Source organism: Cervus elaphus, chromosome 33 (assembly GCF_910594005.1).
Source record: "Cervus elaphus chromosome 33, mCerEla1.1, whole genome shotgun sequence".
NCBI lineage: Eukaryota > Metazoa > Chordata > Mammalia > Artiodactyla > Cervidae > Cervus > Cervus elaphus.
In genome coordinates this window covers 11,637,833-11,656,208 of record NC_057847.1, presented here as the reverse complement: position 1 = coordinate 11,656,208, position 18,376 = coordinate 11,637,833, and the positions used below count along the sequence as shown (strand labels likewise).

General features: G+C 37.7%; 1 protein-coding gene across 1 annotated transcript in view; it reads left to right on the top strand.

The window, feature by feature from the left end:
• The window catches only part of COL3A1 (collagen type III alpha 1 chain), a 39,688-nt gene extending 27,138 nt beyond the window's left edge, over nucleotides 1-12,550 (top strand). Inside the window, exons 33-51 of the mRNA XM_043894288.1 lie at nucleotides 684-737; nucleotides 822-875; nucleotides 1,595-1,648; nucleotides 2,627-2,734; nucleotides 3,170-3,223; nucleotides 3,504-3,557; nucleotides 3,756-3,917; nucleotides 4,033-4,140; nucleotides 5,115-5,222; nucleotides 6,057-6,110; nucleotides 6,230-6,337; nucleotides 6,824-6,877; nucleotides 7,266-7,373; nucleotides 7,670-7,723; nucleotides 7,820-7,927; nucleotides 8,864-9,161; nucleotides 9,838-10,025; nucleotides 10,397-10,639; nucleotides 11,441-12,550. Coding sequence (XP_043750223.1) covers nucleotides 684-737; nucleotides 822-875; nucleotides 1,595-1,648; nucleotides 2,627-2,734; nucleotides 3,170-3,223; nucleotides 3,504-3,557; nucleotides 3,756-3,917; nucleotides 4,033-4,140; nucleotides 5,115-5,222; nucleotides 6,057-6,110; nucleotides 6,230-6,337; nucleotides 6,824-6,877; nucleotides 7,266-7,373; nucleotides 7,670-7,723; nucleotides 7,820-7,927; nucleotides 8,864-9,161; nucleotides 9,838-10,025; nucleotides 10,397-10,639; nucleotides 11,441-11,587 — 2,118 coding nt within the window. The 3' untranslated portion in view covers nucleotides 11,588-12,550. The remainder of the gene's footprint in view (nucleotides 1-683; nucleotides 738-821; nucleotides 876-1,594; nucleotides 1,649-2,626; nucleotides 2,735-3,169; nucleotides 3,224-3,503; nucleotides 3,558-3,755; nucleotides 3,918-4,032; nucleotides 4,141-5,114; nucleotides 5,223-6,056; nucleotides 6,111-6,229; nucleotides 6,338-6,823; nucleotides 6,878-7,265; nucleotides 7,374-7,669; nucleotides 7,724-7,819; nucleotides 7,928-8,863; nucleotides 9,162-9,837; nucleotides 10,026-10,396; nucleotides 10,640-11,440) is intronic.
• The last annotated feature ends 5,826 nt before the right edge of the window (nucleotides 12,551-18,376 follow it).

Genomic DNA, 18,376 nt, shown 5'->3' with positions numbered 1-18,376 from the left:
GCACAGAATTCTCCTGTATATTTCTTTGCAACCTTCCATGAATCCACAAAACTATTTCAAAATAAAAGTTAAAAAAAAAACACATTATAATCAATTCTGTCCACATTAGAGAACACCTAGATATGACTGTAGCAAATAAACATGATAATTAAGCCATTAGATAGACATTATCTTTACTGAAGTTGCCTTAAACAAATTCATAAATACTTCACTTTTAACAAACTAGATGGGTAAGCCATCATCCAATACTTTAAAATCTAATATTTTATTTATGTAATATAAGTAAACCTTAATATTTGAAAATTTTGATGTGAAAACTTTGATATGTGCAACAATACTTTGAGTGGCTATATATTTTGAATAATAAGTTAAATAAAGCAGTACACTTTAATTTTAAAAGATATGACTGTAACATCTTACATCATGTCTTATTTATCTTCTGCAATAGAAAGAAAACTGAATGAATAAATTGCCACAGAATTATATAATCCATAGAATCTTGTATTTAGTAAACTGTGCAGTATTTACACATTGAGTAAAGAGTATCTAATTCAAGCCATCAAGGAAACCACATTATCTAGTTTATTAGATGAATAATAATATATCCATGTATATGCTTTTTGATTAATAAGGAAAATGATGCTGCTCATCTTCAATATCAAAGTATATTTCTATTTCTTTAGGGTCCCACTGGTCCCATTGGTCCTCCTGGCCCAGCTGGTCAGCCTGGAGATAAGGTAACACTTAGCACTGTTTAGAAACAGAAAATGTCTTTTGTTGTTGTTTGGATGAAGGACAATTTTTTTTTTTTCTTTTTGAAGGGTGAAAGTGGTGCCCCTGGACTTCCGGGTATAGCTGGTCCTCGTGGTGGCCCTGTAAGTGTTACAGACATTTTAACATCATTTTAGCCCCACACAGGCAGCAATTATCTGTCCTTCCCTCTTTAGCAATTCTGTCCATGGCCCTAGTCTCAATGGTGGGATACTACCTGTTAGCATCATATGACACGCAAAGCAAGGTGAAAGTTGGTAAAGCCAAGATTCACGAGAGACTATGAGACCATTTCAAATCTTGCCATCTTTCCTAAGTAATTCTGGAAAAAATATAAAAGTTACATAAGTAATAATATGCATTTGTAAAAGAGTATTTCTTAAAGCCATAGGATCTTTGCCTGAGGCTACTTCTAGATCTAAAATTCTCTGCCTTCAGGGTTTGCAGACTCAGGAGATATATTTAGTAAATGTTCTTAATTAACTAATCGAATGATTTCTCAACCCTTTAACCTTATTTTTATTTTCTAAAATCCTTGCATTTTTAGAAGTTATACAATTAGGTTTTTTAAATACTTCAAAATTCTCAAATTATTTTTATTACACATAATATCACAGTCAGAGGCAGAGAAATCAATGGTTCTGGTGCTACTTCTAATTTTATTGAAAAATGGAGATGTCTTTAGAGGTTAAGCTCTGCTAGCTTTGCACACTAACATTATCTTTCCTTAGCTTAAAGGAAAAGATAGATGATGTAGAGGATGACGTGTGTTCCCAATAGGAAGATGTTTCACTGTGACTAATGAGGATATTTTTCACTTAAGGGTGAGAGAGGCGAACATGGGCCACCAGGACCTGCTGGCTTCCCTGGTACTCCTGTAAGTATGATCATTAAAATATGCATGTCACATAGCCCAGAATCACTATCTCACTGAAAAATAGTAGGAGAATAAGTCAAGTCTGAATGCTAGTCTATCTCAGCCACTCATTCCCTATGAGGGTTCATTTATCCACCTCTTTTTTTTTTTAAACTTTATTCTTACTGTTTAAAAGATGGATACAAAAACACCTGGCCTGCCTTTACACCAGATTAATGAGACTAACACGATCTCTTAGACTTCAAGCACTCTGAAAGTTTTTATTAAAGTTCTTCCATTTTTAAATGGTACTAAATAAAATTTCCTCTAAGCCCCATCTTTCTCAAGTGCATTTATTGGTGCTTGCTTTGAAATGCACAATCCTTAGAGAGAGGTTCTCCCTTTATGAAAAATAATGTAAATCGTACCACTTTCTTGACAACTTTCTTTTGTCATGGAAACTCTTTTTATTTTCTGGTGGCTTCATGTGGGGTGCAGGACCTTAGTTCCCCAACCAAGGATCAAACTCATGCCACCTGCAGTGGAAGCATGGAGTCTTAACCACAGGACCACCAGGGGAATCTTTATCATGGAAACATTTTCATTGACTTTGTTTCTTCCTCCATGTCTTCAGAGACTGTTCCAATTTTATTTCAACATTTAAATATATCCACAACTACGTACAAAATAGATAACTAATAAGAATCTACTATATAGCACAGGGAAATCTATTCAGTGCTCTTTGGTGACCTAAATGGGAATAAAATCCAGGAGAGAAGAGATACATGTATGCCTGTGGCTGACTCACTTTGCTATACAGCAGAAACTAACACCATTGTAAAGCAACTATATTCCAATAAAAATTAATTTAAAAATTAAAAATAGGTTAAGAATATCTCTCTGCATGAAGAATTCTGTTTTCTGAAGAAATAAATAAGGATAAGCCCAGTGCATCGTGAAGGGTGTCAGCTCACAAGTTGTTTTTGTTTCTGAATGCAGGGCCAGAACGGTGAGCCTGGTGCTAAAGGAGAAAGAGGAGCTCCTGGTGAGAAAGGCGAAGGGGGCCCTCCTGGAGTCGCAGGACCCCCTGGAGGTTCTGGGCCTGCTGTAAGTATCTCTCCTTCTCTAAGCCTTCTAAAAGAAAGTACTTAGCTTTGTCGATAATGTAATATTTCACACCGAGAGAGCATGTCATGGTGACAAGAATACAGTTTTCTTAGGAATACAGTTCTGAGTTTGAAGCTTAGCTCCAACCATCTAGTTACCTCCATCAGGTTATTTTCATGTCCTCAGAGAGTTACTGCTTTTGTGTTTTGGTGTAGGTTCTCATTTCTGTTGTGTTTTCCCCCAGTTTTACTGAGATATAATTGACATATAACATTGCATTGTAGAAGTTTAAAATGTACAACATAATGATTGTATGTACTGTGAGATGATTGTCATGATAGGTAGAGTTACTGATTTTTCAAAGGCTTAAAGCTAATCCCAAATTTTGATTTTGATGCTATTCCTATCAACCATTTCCATCTCCATTCCATATAGGGTCCCCCGGGCCCCCAAGGTGTCAAAGGTGAACGTGGCAGTCCTGGTAGTCCTGTAAGTAATGATCTTCTTAACTATTATTGAAAAGCATTAATTAATATCAATCTGTATAAAAACTGCTTTGAAAGCCCTAGTTTCCTAAAGAGAGTATAAAATTATGATCACTTATTCATGCGTGAGTTATATGCAAATTCCAAGAGGAAAAAACAAATCATAAATCTCAGAATAGGATGCAGTTTCTACCACATTTCTTACATGTCATATTTGTTTTTAGTGGTTAATTAGTTGTTCTCCTTGATTTTTGACATTCAAAAGTATATTTATCATCTTGCAGGGTGCTGCTGGCTTCCCCGGTGGTCGTGGTCCTCCTGGTCCTCCTGGCAGTAATGTAAGTACTTTTTAAAGTAATTTTAAGCCATATATTCCATAAAGAGTACTCATGTATGCATAGGATGAGAAACTTATTCACTGCAACTTCTCTTTTTATTAAATCGCATATAAAATTATTTGAATCCAAGTGAAAGAGGGAAGAAAAAAATGTACTTTTTCATTATAAAATATTCAAATATCAAACATTTCTTTGTAGGGTAACCCAGGCCCCCCTGGCGCCAGCGGTCCTCCCGGCAAAGATGGTCCCCCAGGCCCCCCTGGTAGCAGCGGTGCTCCTGGCAGCCCCGGGATCTCTGGACCAAAGGGTGATGCTGGCCAACCAGGGGAGAAGGGGGCACCTGGAGCCCAGGGCCCTCCGGTGAGTGCTTTCTTTGCTCTATTGATTAACAACAGTTTTATTTTCAACCACAAATCAATAGAGGAAAACACAGTCACACGAAGAGTAACCGAGATTTCATTATCCGTCACAATAGGGAGCTCCGGGCCCACTTGGAATTGCAGGAGTTACTGGAGCAAGAGGTCTTGCAGGCCCACCAGGCATGCCAGGTGCTAGGGGCAGCCCCGGCCCACAGGGCATCAAGGTGAGTGCAGCTATCTTTCGCTGGACCTTTGTTTCCTTTGTGAAGTCTGATAGTCTTCAGACAGCACATAACCATGGGAAGTATGTAACGAACAAGTTTTCCTGTAATTAGATATAAATTCTTGATATTTTCAGTTTCAGGAAGCATGCATATTATTAAAAGGCTCTGGAATCCAAAAACAATGCACATCATAGACCAACTGTGAACACCATCACAAATAGATTGATATCACAGGAAATATCTTGTCATCTCAAATACCTCTGTTAGGAAACTTGTCAGCATTCTTCCATTTGCTGACTGTCAGTCTTGAAGGGGAAAATAATATCAGCTTGTAGACCTGTGATTCCTTTAATTGATACCAATTATCCATCAACTCAATTCATTTTATTCTCCTGAATTTCTTTCACTGATACTTCTATAACATCCTAGTGCTTAGCGTCTTAAATATCCATTTAGCAAATAGGGTAATAAAATTGTATCTTATTGGGGCTCACATTTGACACTTTGAGCACCCTTTTAAACTGAAAGTCATATAATACTGTAGTGAAATTACAATATAACATTTAAGTCTACTTGATTTATATGAACATATCCAATAAATGTATATTCTTTAAATAGAGCCAAATATTTGATATATCCTAATTCTAATGGGCACCATAAACCTCTGGTTTCATGATGAATAATCATTATTTTTTTCTTACAATAGCCATGTCTACTTATGCACCTCATTTTAGGATGTATTCTAATATGATCAACGTAATTACTCAGGCATCCAGGTTCATTGGACAAGTTAGAAAATACAAGGAGTTTGTTCCCCAAAGCATTTTTTCTCTGACAGGGATAGTTTTAGGAACAAATTCAATAAGAATTGAATAATACAAAGTTCGTCCCTGGAAAACGAAGACATCTAAAAGTATCATATTAATTGATTTCCTAGAAAGAAGTATGGATTTCTTTTATTTCTTTGTACACAGGGTGAAAGTGGTAAACCAGGACCTAGTGGTCAAAATGGAGAACGTGGTCCTCCTGGCCCCCAGGGTCTTCCCGGTCTGGCTGGGGCAGCTGGTGAACCTGGAAGAGATGTAAGTACTCGTTCTCAGAAAACATCCAAGAAGTCACGTTGTTGTTCAGTAGCTAAGTCATGTCTGACTCAGAGACCCCGTGGACTGCAGCACATCAGGCTTCCCTGTCCTTCACCATCATCTGGAGTTTTCTCAAGTTCATTTCCATTGAGTCAGTAATGCCATCCAATCCTCTCATCCTCTGTCATCGCCTTCTCCTCCTGCCTTCAATAACTTATTTAAGCAAGGGTCAAATTAGCCTTACGTGGGTCTAAAAGTGTAAATATTGCCACATGTCAAAGTTCACCTTCTTTCTCTAGTAAGAGATATTCTTTCTATTACAATTTATTACAACACAACCTTAACTGTTCATGTTCATTAATATTTATGCAGTGAATGATCATTAATGGAGAAGGATATGATCTTTAGCTAAATAAACAAAAGAGTTGGGGATAGGGAGAGCCCCAGTTTACAGAATTCCTTCCGGGTAAAAATATTCTGCATATTATTTGTGATTAGTGTTTCTTAAATTGTAGATTTTCATTATCTGCTTAAATTACTGTGTGTCAAGCTTTTATTCATTACCTCTCTCCTAAGACCCTTTTTAATTTCCTAGTCACTTCTCTCTCTTAGCCTGTGAAACTGCAGTTCCACGGGTGTACTGCGTCTCTATGTAGGCATTGTCAGCCCTTGCAGGGCCACACCCATCGTCATGTCTAAGATTTTTCACTCCCGAGAACCAATTTTTACTCTCTTTAGGAATGATATTTTACCCACTGAGAATGCATGGCTTCAATGGTATGTAAATAGTTCCAAAAAATTTGATTTCTTTTCTTATTTTTTTTCTTTAACCAGGGAAACCCTGGGTCAGATGGTCTGCCAGGCCGAGATGGAGCTCCAGGTACCAAGGTATAACAAACACAAGTACAAAAATTTTTTTTGTAGGTTTTAATTATACCTTTTAATAGATGTAATTCGAGCAATAACTGCTGATCAGATCGATTTTGGAACTGTGAACTTGTCCGCAGGGCGACCGTGGTGAAAACGGCTCTCCTGGTGCCCCTGGAGCTCCTGGTCACCCAGGCCCTCCTGGTCCTGTCGGTCCAGCTGGAAAGAACGGTGACAGAGGAGAAACTGTGAGTGCTAATGAACACCATCTTTCCTTATTTATCCATTTTCCGCGCTAAAGAACTCAGGAGATAGAAGAGAGAATGTCACATCTGCCAACCAAAAGATCTACTCCCATTTGTTTTACAATTTTGTATGCTAGTCATTCCTTAGACAACTGTGGTGACAAAGATATACATGAAGTTTCTGACAGTAGTCAATGAAGAATTCATTTTTTAAATTCAAAACGGTATTAATCACACCAAGGGTATATCCGCTTGGTCAACATATAGTTGAAATAACAGGATGGTCTCAGTTTTCCTGTTTAGATGCCCAGGTAAAGCTATAAACAGGTTAAGGGTTTGTAAGGAAAAAGGAATACTAAGTTTCAGAAATATCAGCAAGCATACCACTATTCTCTCCCAATGAAAAGATTAGCATTTAAATAAAACAAATCTATATCAAAAGACAAACACCTCCCCCTGTGTTTGTCTGTTTGTTTATTTTTATTTTAGGGCCCTGCTGGTCCCGCTGGAGCCCCAGGCCCTGCCGGATCAAGAGGCGCTCCTGTAAGTTTTTTTGTTTGTTTGTTTGTTGTCTATTTTAACTAATTCTATGGTGTAGAAAAGTCTATTTTCCAGCATGTTCAGGAAAAAGGGATGAATAAATACATAACCTTGGAACCAAATTTAAACTTTCCTTTGATGAAACAGAAAGCAATTTAGGATCTAAAATGTCCTTGGGGCCATGGGTATACGTGGCAATTCTGGGGCTCTATACAATTCTCAGTCCAAAATCCAAACAACCACAACAGTTTGTATAGTTGCATGTTTGCCATGTCTGTCGATGGGACTTCTAGCTTGTAGAATATTATACAATGGACTTAATTGTTATAAGCTCTAACTTGTTTTTCCAATGTGTGTGTGTATGATCCTAATTTGAGATGTGTTTGTAAAGGGTCCCCAAGGCCCACGTGGTGACAAAGGTGAAACCGGTGAACGTGGTGCTAACGGCATCAAAGGACATCGCGGATTCCCTGGTAACCCAGGAGCCCCCGGATCTCCAGTAAGTGCATCCACTTTGTTAGAAAGTCCTCTTAATGCATTTTCGTTGATGAGATAGGCAAACCTTAAGAGATCAATAATAGAAAAATGTTCATCTCTGAAAGCCTATGCTACAAGAGATTAGAAATCAATTTAAGGACTTATTTGAAATAGTAGTTGGCATGAGACAATGGGGAGAATAAGGAAAAAGAACTCATGTTTCATCTTGAGCCTCAAGTTTCTTGATCTGACTGTGAAAATACAGTTTCCTGAGCTTTTAAAAAGGCATCACTCAAATTCACCTTCCTTTCCTTTCAGGGTCCCGCCGGTCACCAAGGTGCAGTTGGCAGTCCAGGCCCTGCAGGCCCCAGAGTATGTACAAGAGAGAGATATTGGAAGTTCCATGTTTTAAAATTTTTGCACTGCAGGGAAGTATTCTAGCATTGTGATATCATGATCATTTCTTAGGGACCTGTTGGACCCAGTGGGCCCCCTGGCAAGGATGGAACAAGCGGACACCCTGGTCCCATTGGACCACCAGGGCCTCGAGGTAACAGAGGTGAAAGAGGATCTGAGGTAAGACATTACTTATAAACATGTGTATTTAATTGGCTATAATCTGCACATTTTCAGAAGCACTTTGCCGTATTTTAAAACTGAGATAGCGAGTAAAACACAATACAATTACCAAACATAATTTGGGAGCTGAACAATGACTTTCGGACATTCTCCACCACGTGAAAACTTTCTCCATCACACTGCCAACAACAGGGAGAAAAAAAGAAAACCTTCCTTACAGTTTGGTCAGATAACAGTTATATCAAAATAAAAACATAGCTCAGTTAATAAAAAGAACTCTGCCAGTGCTGATCTCACATTAGAGAGCTCACAACTATGATCACCATAATGACAGGTTTAAAGTACTGATTCATTCCACTGCTCAAACAGCTTCAATGATTATTCCTGTTTTGCTGCTTACACCATCATTTCTAATACATTCTATCCCACACCTTTGGGGTAAATGGAAGAAAAACTATTATCCCCACAAGTTACACAATTAAACACAAAGTTAAGTGGTTAACCCCAAACCACAAGGTTAATGATAAATCTGGGGTCAGAATCTAGGTTTCCTGATCATAACTCCTCTGACATGTCAGCCTTAGAATTGCTCGCATCTTAGAATAAAACACGATAGAGTAAAATCTGTGATCTAACACCACTTCTTCCGATACAGTAGAGCACAGTAAACTTCATAATAATGGGTTATAGTTATAAATTGGTTAATATTCTATCAAAAAGCAACCCAAGTAAACTTGCATAGAAATAATTATGCTGAGACAATGTATTAATTCTTCGTAAGACATTTTCTTGGGCTAGCAAGGTATTTTTTCAGTGGATACCAAACAAGTTCACATCAACAACATTATGTTCTTACACATCAATGTGTGTGTTCTCACACATCAGTGACGTTAGTTCTTGCACGTCGGTGACGTATGTTCTTGCTCCTTCTAGGGCTCCCCGGGCCACCCAGGACAACCAGGCCCTCCTGGGCCTCCTGGGGCCCCTGGTCCATGTTGTGGTGGTGCTGGGGTCGCTGCCATCACTGGCATTGGAGGTGAAAAAGCTGGTGGTTTTGCCCCGTATTATGGAGATGAGCCGATGGATTTCAAAATCAACACCGATGAGATTATGACCTCACTCAAATCAGTCAATGGACAAATAGAAAGCCTCATTAGTCCTGACGGTTCCCGTAAAAACCCTGCTCGGAACTGCAGAGACCTGAAATTCTGCCATCCGGAACTCCAGAGTGGTATGTTGGGGAAACTTTCACACTCATAGCAACAAGATAACAGAGAAAACTGCCTGTATTCAAATTTAGGGAAAAGGAAAATTTTACTGTGACTAGAAGATATTATATAGCAGGAATAATGCTTAAATAGTGTTAGTTGAATTGCAACTCCTTGATGTTGTAAGAAAACGTGAATTTGTAGGTGTGCTTGAATGGTAACATAAATTCAAAATATTCCAATATAGTAAAATTTAAAGACAATTTTGTAGAAGTTTTAAAGCAAATCATGTTTGGGCACATTTCTTCATGTCATCACAAAGTTATTTGAGTTATAAACAACATATATCACTATGTTCTCAGGATCAAATATTTATAATTTGATGCAGGCATAATTTGCAATTTAATCATTGTAGCCTATATTCATTGAAACAGTTTTTATAATAATCTAATTACTAAATTTTTCAAATTAAGAAACTATCTAAAAGTTCCTCTATTATGCCACACTAAAAGTAGAAATATGTAAAATACAAATACATCGGCAGTCAACATTGTGAATGCCTCAGTCAGTCACTCCAGCTGTGTCAGATTCCTTGCAATTGGAAGGACTATAGTATGAATGCCTTACAAAATCATTTTTGCCCAAATCCTATTACTGGACTTTATAACTAATTCTGTTGTCCTTTTTGTGATTATCCAGGAGAATATTGGGTTGATCCTAACCAAGGTTGCAAATTGGATGCTATTAAAGTCTACTGTAACATGGAAACTGGGGAAACGTGCATAAATGCCAGTCCTCTGACTATCCCACGGAAGAACTGGTGGACAGATTCTAGTGCTGAGAAGAAACACGTTTGGTTTGGAGAGTCCATGGAGGGTGGTTTTCAGGTAAGAAAAGATATGCCATTTTTCTTTAACTGATTTATCTTTGCTTCCCTAATTTTTTGTTCCTCCCATTTGTTCATCACAAAGCAAAGATAGTTAATAAATAGAAAAGTGCAAGAGATTGTATATACTCAGGTAGCTATTATAACTTGTTTCTCAAGCTAAATTAGATTAAATGATTCTTAATACACAATCACCTTTCTTTCAAATTTAAGATCTTCTTTACTCTGACATTATGTGTTATACATGCAATTAAAAGTCATAGATAAAATACATAAACAATTTACATTATAGTGACATTACTCCCTGTATAAATCCACTAGATATAATTGCAGCTAAAATGTTTGATCAGCTTTATTTGTTCCCTACCACAGTTTAGCTATGGCAATCCTGAACTTCCCGAAGATGTCCTCGATGTCCAGCTGGCGTTCCTCCGACTTCTCTCCAGCCGAGCCTCTCAGAACATCACATATCACTGCAAGAATAGCATTGCATACATGGATCATGCCAGTGGGAATGTAAAGAAAGCCTTGAGGCTGATGGGGTCAAACGAAGGTGAATTCAAGGCTGAAGGAAATAGCAAATTCACATACACAGTTCTGGAGGATGGTTGCACGGTAAGTATCAGCATTTTTATAAGCTTGCCTTATGATGAGCTCAGCTTGCTCATTTAATCATGCTATTTTTAAAATAAGAAAGAAAAATAATGAGTGTGAACAAAAGGTGGCATTCAGTGTGAGTTATGTTGAATACTGATTCATTCCAGGGAAGGTTAAATATCACAAACAATGAGTTTATCTTCTCAACCTCCAGGTGAAAACTAGTTGCTGTGAAAGCAATTGAAATTTAAATCCATGATGTAAACTTTATCAGATAATTTAGATGGCTACTATCCATTCTACATAACTGCCATCATATGATCTCAATCTAAAATCTGTTTCTAATTTTAAAGGTTACTTTAAACCAACCCTTTATTATTATAATTTATAAACAGAAGGAGAATTCACTCCTAATATTAATAATATCTCACAAGTTCCAATGTAAGAGACCTATCTACTTCTTAGTAAACTAGCTCTCTACCTGGTAGCAATGATCGGAACTAAGGTTTCTGAGAAGGCACTGGCCTGTGGCAGTCTCCCTGTTGGGTTTACCCTGAAGTACTGTAAGGCCTTTGGTTAATGATATGGTTTACCTGCTGGGAGGATTATCACTTTGAACTGGAGCAAGTCTCATATGTATAGAAGATAACATCGCAAATTGCTAACTCCCTTTAAGCATAATATTTAATATTATTATTTAATATTATTTAATATTTAATATTATTTAATATTCAAGCAAAATATTTTTAAAACTTCAGAAAAATTAAGTAATTATAATGTCATTGTCACTTACATTTTTTATTTGCTCTTTTTTTACAGAAACACACTGGGGAATGGGGCAAAACAGTCTTCCAATATCAAACACGCAAGGCCGTCAGACTACCTATCATAGATATTGCACCCTATGATGTCGGTGGTCCTGATCAAGAATTTGGTGCGGACATTGGCCCTGTTTGCTTTTTATAAACCAAACTCTATCCAAAGTCCCAGAAAAAAGCTTCACACTCCATATGTGTTCCTTTTGTTCTAATCTTGTCAGCCAGTACAAGTGACCAAGTTCCAGTTATTTATTTCCAAAATTTTGGGGAAAAAAGTGTAATTTGACCAAAAAAGGATATTTGTGTTTGCTCTTACACCAAATACAGTTCAAACGCTTATTGTTCTATTTTTTTACCAATTTCAATTTCAAAATGTCTCAATGGTGCTATAATAAATAAACTTCAACACTCTTCCAATAACACTGCGTTACATTCTTTGAATCCTAGCCCATTTTCAGAGCAATGATGGTGCTTACCATTAAAAGATTACCTTTCTTCTGAAACAGTCAAACAAGAAATTAGAAAAGAACTTCCTGTTTCAACTACCTCAACCTGGTCAGAAACACAAATGAATTCTGTAAGTCCCAGAAGATGAAAAAAATTCTTATAAAATGCCAAAGCTTATAAACTTCACTGATTAAGTTCCTAAAATATTGGTTTAAAAAAAAAGGAGAATGTAGTGCAAGAATTTAAAGAAATCGTTTTGAAGCCATAATTAATCTTTGAATATCAACTGCTTTTAAAGGTGCTTTTCTTTTTTCTGGTCATTGCTGGTCAAGTTTACCAATATTTGGCAAGTCTTTAAAGACACATGGTCTGGTGCTAATGTACTTTCACTTTTAAAACTCTAGGTCAGAATTGTTGCCTTGCATTCAAAACATAGATGCACCATCTGTACTTGTCTCCTGTCAAAAGTGTTTCCTGGTGTATCACTGCAGGAGACACTTTCCCTGCATCCTGTGAAAGTCAACAACAACAAAAAACTAAATAAAGGGGCTGCTTTTGTCACAGTAACACAGAGAATGTGTTGAAATTAAACTTTGTAAGCTTGTATGTGGTTGTTGATCTTTTTTTCTGACAGACACCCATAATAAAAGATCATAATAAAACATTCCTGGTTTTTGTCAACTTTTCATACACATATGTTTGCACTCAGGAACTCCAGTGATTTTTCCTGGAAAAAGCATATTGAGTCTTAGCTCTCTCGCTTAATAATGCAATAATGCTCCTTCAGGAATATGAGATAATATAACTCATGATGGAAAGAGAAATAATGCTCAATGGGGAATCTTGCAAATTTTTAGATCATACTTAGTAGAACTCCTTGGGACATGTTCAAAACCGAGGGCTTCTATTTGACACAATTCCTGGAAATAGTAACATGGTAAATTAGCAAGTCCCTAAAGTAGAAGTAATAAAGGAGGAAATTTCTGGTAATTTAGAAGAAAGTAAGCTGGGTTTAGCAAAACAGACTTTAATATTGAGAATAATTGCAAGGTTAGACCTTTTCTACCTCTTCTAAACACCACCTCATTGCAGTCATGGGTCAGGGCAATGCAAGTTATTAATTTTCTCCACCAAGTTATTAATTTTTTAGCTACTGTAAATAATAGTAGTACCATCTTACATACCTTAATTTATAGTTTGAAATGTATTCACTCTATGATTAATAATAATATTTTCAAAAATAAAAATTCCATCAATCATATGTCACTACTCTTTGTCCACATATCATCCTCCAAGCTCAGCTCAGTTCAGTTCAGTTCAGTCACTCAATTATGTCCTACTCTTTGCTACCCCATGGACTGCAGCATGCCAGTCCATCACCAACTCCCAGAGCTTGCTCAAACTCATGTCCATAGAGTCAGTGATGCCATCCAACCATTTCATCCTCTGTCGTCCACTCCACCTCTCCCCCTCAATCTTTCCTAGCATCAGGGTCTTTTCCAATGAGCCAGTTTTCATCAGGTGGAGTTTAAGCTTCAGCGTCAGTCAGTCCTTCCAATGAATATTCAGGACTGATTTCCTTTAGGATTGATTGGTTTGATCTCCTTACAGTCCAAGGGATTCTCAAGAGTCTTCTCCAAGACCAGATCAAAAGCATCAGTTCTTTGGTGCTCAGCTTTCTTTATAGTCCAACTTTCACATCCATACATGACTGCTGGAAAAATCATAGCTTTAACTAGATGGACATTTGTCTGCCAAGTAATATCTCTGCTTTTTATGAAGGTTGGTCATAGCTTTTCTTTCAAGGAGCAAACATCTTTTAATTTCATGGTTGCAGTCAACATTTGCAGTGATTTTGGAGCCCCCCAAAATAAGGTCTGTCACTGTTTCCATTGTTTCTCCATCTATTTGCCATGAAGTGATGGGACCAGATGCCATAATCTTCGTTTTTTGAAGAGTTAGTTTCTCTTTGTTTTTTGAAGAGTTAGTTGATTAGCAAACTTAATTTTTTATGCAACTTTAATTCTTTCATGTCTTGCCATGTAACATGGCATATTTCCAGGATCCAGGGCTTATGATATGGATACACTTAGGAGCTATTCTGTCTACTTGAAAAGCAATACACACAAGTACGAAGAATGATGGTGGTCATAGCTGTAGTCAGGGCAGCAACAGCCAGGTTCCTAGAAGAACTCGGGCAGTAGAGACAGAAATGGCAGCCAGTGTCCAGTTTTTTGGTTTCACCAGGCTGCTTCTGGGGTGTGATTCTGAAGATGGCTCTGAATGTCAACATCCTCTTCATGTTTGTTCATTTTATGAACCTGGGTTCTATAGCTTTCTCTGAATTTTCCCAAACTTCAAATAAAAGCTATAAATTACATTTCTACTTAAATCAGTCAAAGTTGTTTTAGTTTTTGCAACTAAGAATCCTGACTGGACTAGCAATTGATAACAGAAGTGATGGCAGGGAGCGGGAAAACGGAAAGTTCGGGGATCAAATGTTTGTACTGGTTAGGGATCAATGTAAGAAAATCCAGGTTGTATCCTGGGATGAGAAGTCAGTGGCCCATGGGAATAGGATTTATCATCTCTGATTACCTGGAGTGATTTGCACTTTGAAGCCAAGGCTTAAGAAGATGAATGGCCTCTGCTATACAACAGTATATTTAAATTTCATGAGAAAGTGCAGGACTCATGGGGGTATGACTGTTTTTCTAGTGATGCACAGAAAAAGAATGGTAAATTCAAATCCCTAACTTCCTGACTCAAGGTGCAGAAAAAAGCTATAGACTTTCTCTGTACTACAATAAAAACAAACTAAAATGTATTTTAGAACCCATCCCTTTGTAGAAGTCTGAGATAACTGAAAGGCAAATATAAATCAAAATTCTGCAGATCACAAAACTTCACCATAAATCTAAATGGATTTTCTGATTAACTGTTTGATCGTTGTGTAACTGGAAAATAAGGGGACCCCAGGAATTTGCATGGGGTTAATGCTCTTCAAACATTCCTGTTTCACATTAAATTTCTCTAGCCTTCTAAAATAAGACCTTTTATTTCCTGTCTGGTAATAATTCTGCTTCTCTTGAAACACAAGATGCCTATGAGAAAAGACCAGTTCTCCCCAAACCTCACTTCCACCACTGCTTATTGTCTCCAGATTTATAACTAAAGTCAGATTCCAGAATGCTTCGGGGGGTAACAATCAAAAGGCCAACCTCAGGAGGAGGTTTACACATAAAAGAATGGAAGAATTTAGCTAATTAATGTTGTCTAAAATTTGGGCCATATGTGTGGAAGCGTGTGGTGAGGTTACTAGACAAAGGAGAATTGTGCGATTCAGGTCAGACAAAATTTATCAATATGTCAGGGTAACAGAGAGTTCTAGGAAGATTATGATTATGAATATGGCTGGTTGACTGAACCAGGCCTCAGTGACAGCGCAAAGTAAATGAATTTGAGATATCAAATTGACAAAAGGAGACTGCAACTCAAAACTAAGACAGAATTTTGGAATAGTTTATCATCTGTAATATACCATTCACCTTCAAATTTATGTTCTCAGGGTGGACCACCAAGGTCTTGAGAAATGAAAGGCAAGTGTGGGACAACACCCTTGAAAACCTTCTTGTAAGAGTGTCTTTAGTCTGGAAATGGAAGCAGAAAAAACCCAGCTGACATAAACTTCTTGGAGCTTAAGTTTCAATAGAGATGACAGAATTACATAAATTTCAATAGAGTTGACAGGATTACATTCCAAAGGCATCTCTAGATTACCAGAAACAAAGTGAGAATTGTAAGAGACAGCAGGGTGGCATGGTTTAAAAAAAAAAAAGTCTAATTCTGAAATGTCTTTGGTGTTGGCTAATTTATAATTATAGCCTATTTGATAGGCCCTATTAGATGGGCTGCCTGGGGCAGTTTTACTTAGTTTTTTATAAATAAAAAAATTCAAAAAATGGCCAAAAAATCAGTGCAGGTGAAAAAAGAGCTTAGCTGAGCAACCACCCAGGCCATAGTACTTTCACCCAATTCCCAGACTATGAGTTCATAGACCAGCACCTTCAGTGAAGAAATTCAGTGCTTTGAAGGCTGTCCTGTGCAGAAATGCCACAGCTCCTGGGCAATTACCATAGGCCAAGCACCATTCTAGTCACTTTAAACATTAATATCACTCACTTCAATATCCTGTGGGGCTTATTATCTTCATATTAACCAAAAAAGGGAAAATAAGGCATGAGCTTTTGGTAATTGGCCAAGTTCACCTTGTTAGTAAGAGGGAGGGCTAAGATTTTTAACTCAAACAATATAACTTAGAACTAAAACTCTAACCATGTAAATAAACATGTTTACTAAAATGTTTATTATAAAATGCTTATTAAACTGTTTCTACAAAAGAAATCTAAGCTACCATGTTATAGACACACTAGGGAAATAAAATGCAATTCTTGAAAGAAATTACTGAAGAGTAATTATAAATCATCACCAATTCCTAGTTATTCAGAATGTCACTCTCAGCTTGAGTTGGGATTTTGATTATGTACATCCAGGATGCTGCTAATTCATGCTTACTTCATATGAGCATGCATTTATTTAGTAAGCCACTTGGTCATCTACTGTGTACCACTCATTGAGAAAATATCTTACTGTAAGTGAATTTCCTATGTTACTTGACCATCCCTCCTCTATCTCTTCTTCCTCTATCCAATCACTAGAGTGGATTAGTCACTCTAGTATCTCTCCCTGACAGTCTCATCTAAAGATATGGAAACATCTTTAGTTATCACTTCCGTTGAAGATATTTCACAATCTATATCTGCAGTTCATGGAACTAAAGACCATATAATTTATGGTCTAATTAAGATCCCCACTAAGTTTTCAAATATTTTTCATGAGACAAGCAATATACTTGAAGATCTTGAAGGTCACTCCAAGTAGTATGTGGTAGGGCACTTCAATCATGTCCAACTCTTTGTGACCCTATGGACCATAGGTTGCCAGGCTCCTCTGTCCATGGGGATTCTCCAGGCAAGAATACTGAAATGGGTTGCCATGCCTCCTCCAAGGGAATTTCTCAACCCAGGGATCAAACCTTCATCTGTCTCCTGCCTTTGACAGGTGGGCTCATTACCACTAGCACCACCTGGGAAGCCCCCATTCCAAGCAGAGTGAATAGCAGTTGCAAAAGCCTTGAGAGAGGGATGTTCCTGGTGGGTTCAAAGAAGAGTAAAGGCAACATGTTTGAGGCAGAGTGAGCACATGGGAGACTAGTACAAGAAAAGATGACGGAAATAGTGAGGGAGTGACTTCCCTGGTGGTCTAGTGATTAAGAATCTGCCTTGCAATGCAGGAGGTGCAGATTCAATCCTTGGTCTACAATTTAAGATCTCACATTCCACAGGGCAACTGCGCCTGTAGGCCACAACTAGAGAGCCTGCATACCACTAGGAAAGATCCCGCATGCCACAACTAAGCCAAATAAACAAGACATAGTGACAGAAACAGATCGTATGGCATAATATAGGAAGGATGACAAAAGGTCTAGGTTTGCCTGGGAAAGCTCCAGTGTATGCGGATTCTTTTTATGTTTCATAGCATTGAGGATTTGGGAACTCTCATAAGTATTCTGATTTGATAACATTATGTGACCACCCTACTTTCATTTGGCTGCTGTGAGGATTTTTGCCTTTGCTCTCAGTGAGATGAGGAGCCATTGAGCAAGTGGATGACACAATTTGGCTTATAGGTTTAGAATGTTGCTGCATCTGCTCTCTTGAGATAACAGCATGTTGGAGCAGAATCTATGAGAATAATTAGGAGTCTAATGCAATAATCTGGGCCAAGGATCATGGTAACCTCCACCAGGATGGTAATAGTGGAAGTGATGAAAAGTAGTTGAGTTATGGATCTATTTTGAATACAGAGGCAACAGGCAGTGCTAAAAAATTGGAAGTGTGGTCTAAGAGAGTGAGAAATGCCAATCATGAATTCAGAAGTTTTGGCCTGAGAAACTTGGAGGTTTGCTAATAGCTACAATTGAATACCCGAACAACGAGATGGATGAGATTATCAAGGTGAAAGATTTGAGAAGATAAAAGAGTTTACAGGGCTTCCGTCCATATCTCAGTCAGTAAAGAATCTGCCTGCAAGGCAGGAGACCCAGGTCTGAGGCCTTCGTCAGGAAGATCCCCTGGAGAAGGAAATGGCAAACCACTCCAGTATTGCTGCCTGGAGAATCCCATGGACAGAGGAGTCTGGCAGGCTACAGTCCATGGGGTTGCAAGAGTTGGACACAACTTAGCAACTAAACCACCACAAAAGAATTAACAAGACAGGGCATGTTAAATTATAATGCCTGTCAATCACCTAAGTAAATTTGATGAGTTAGAAATTATATATAAATCTAAAGGTTAGAGGAAAGGTCCAAGTTAAAGAAATAAATTTAGGAATTTCAGCATATGCATGGTTTCTATATCTATGGAAGTGA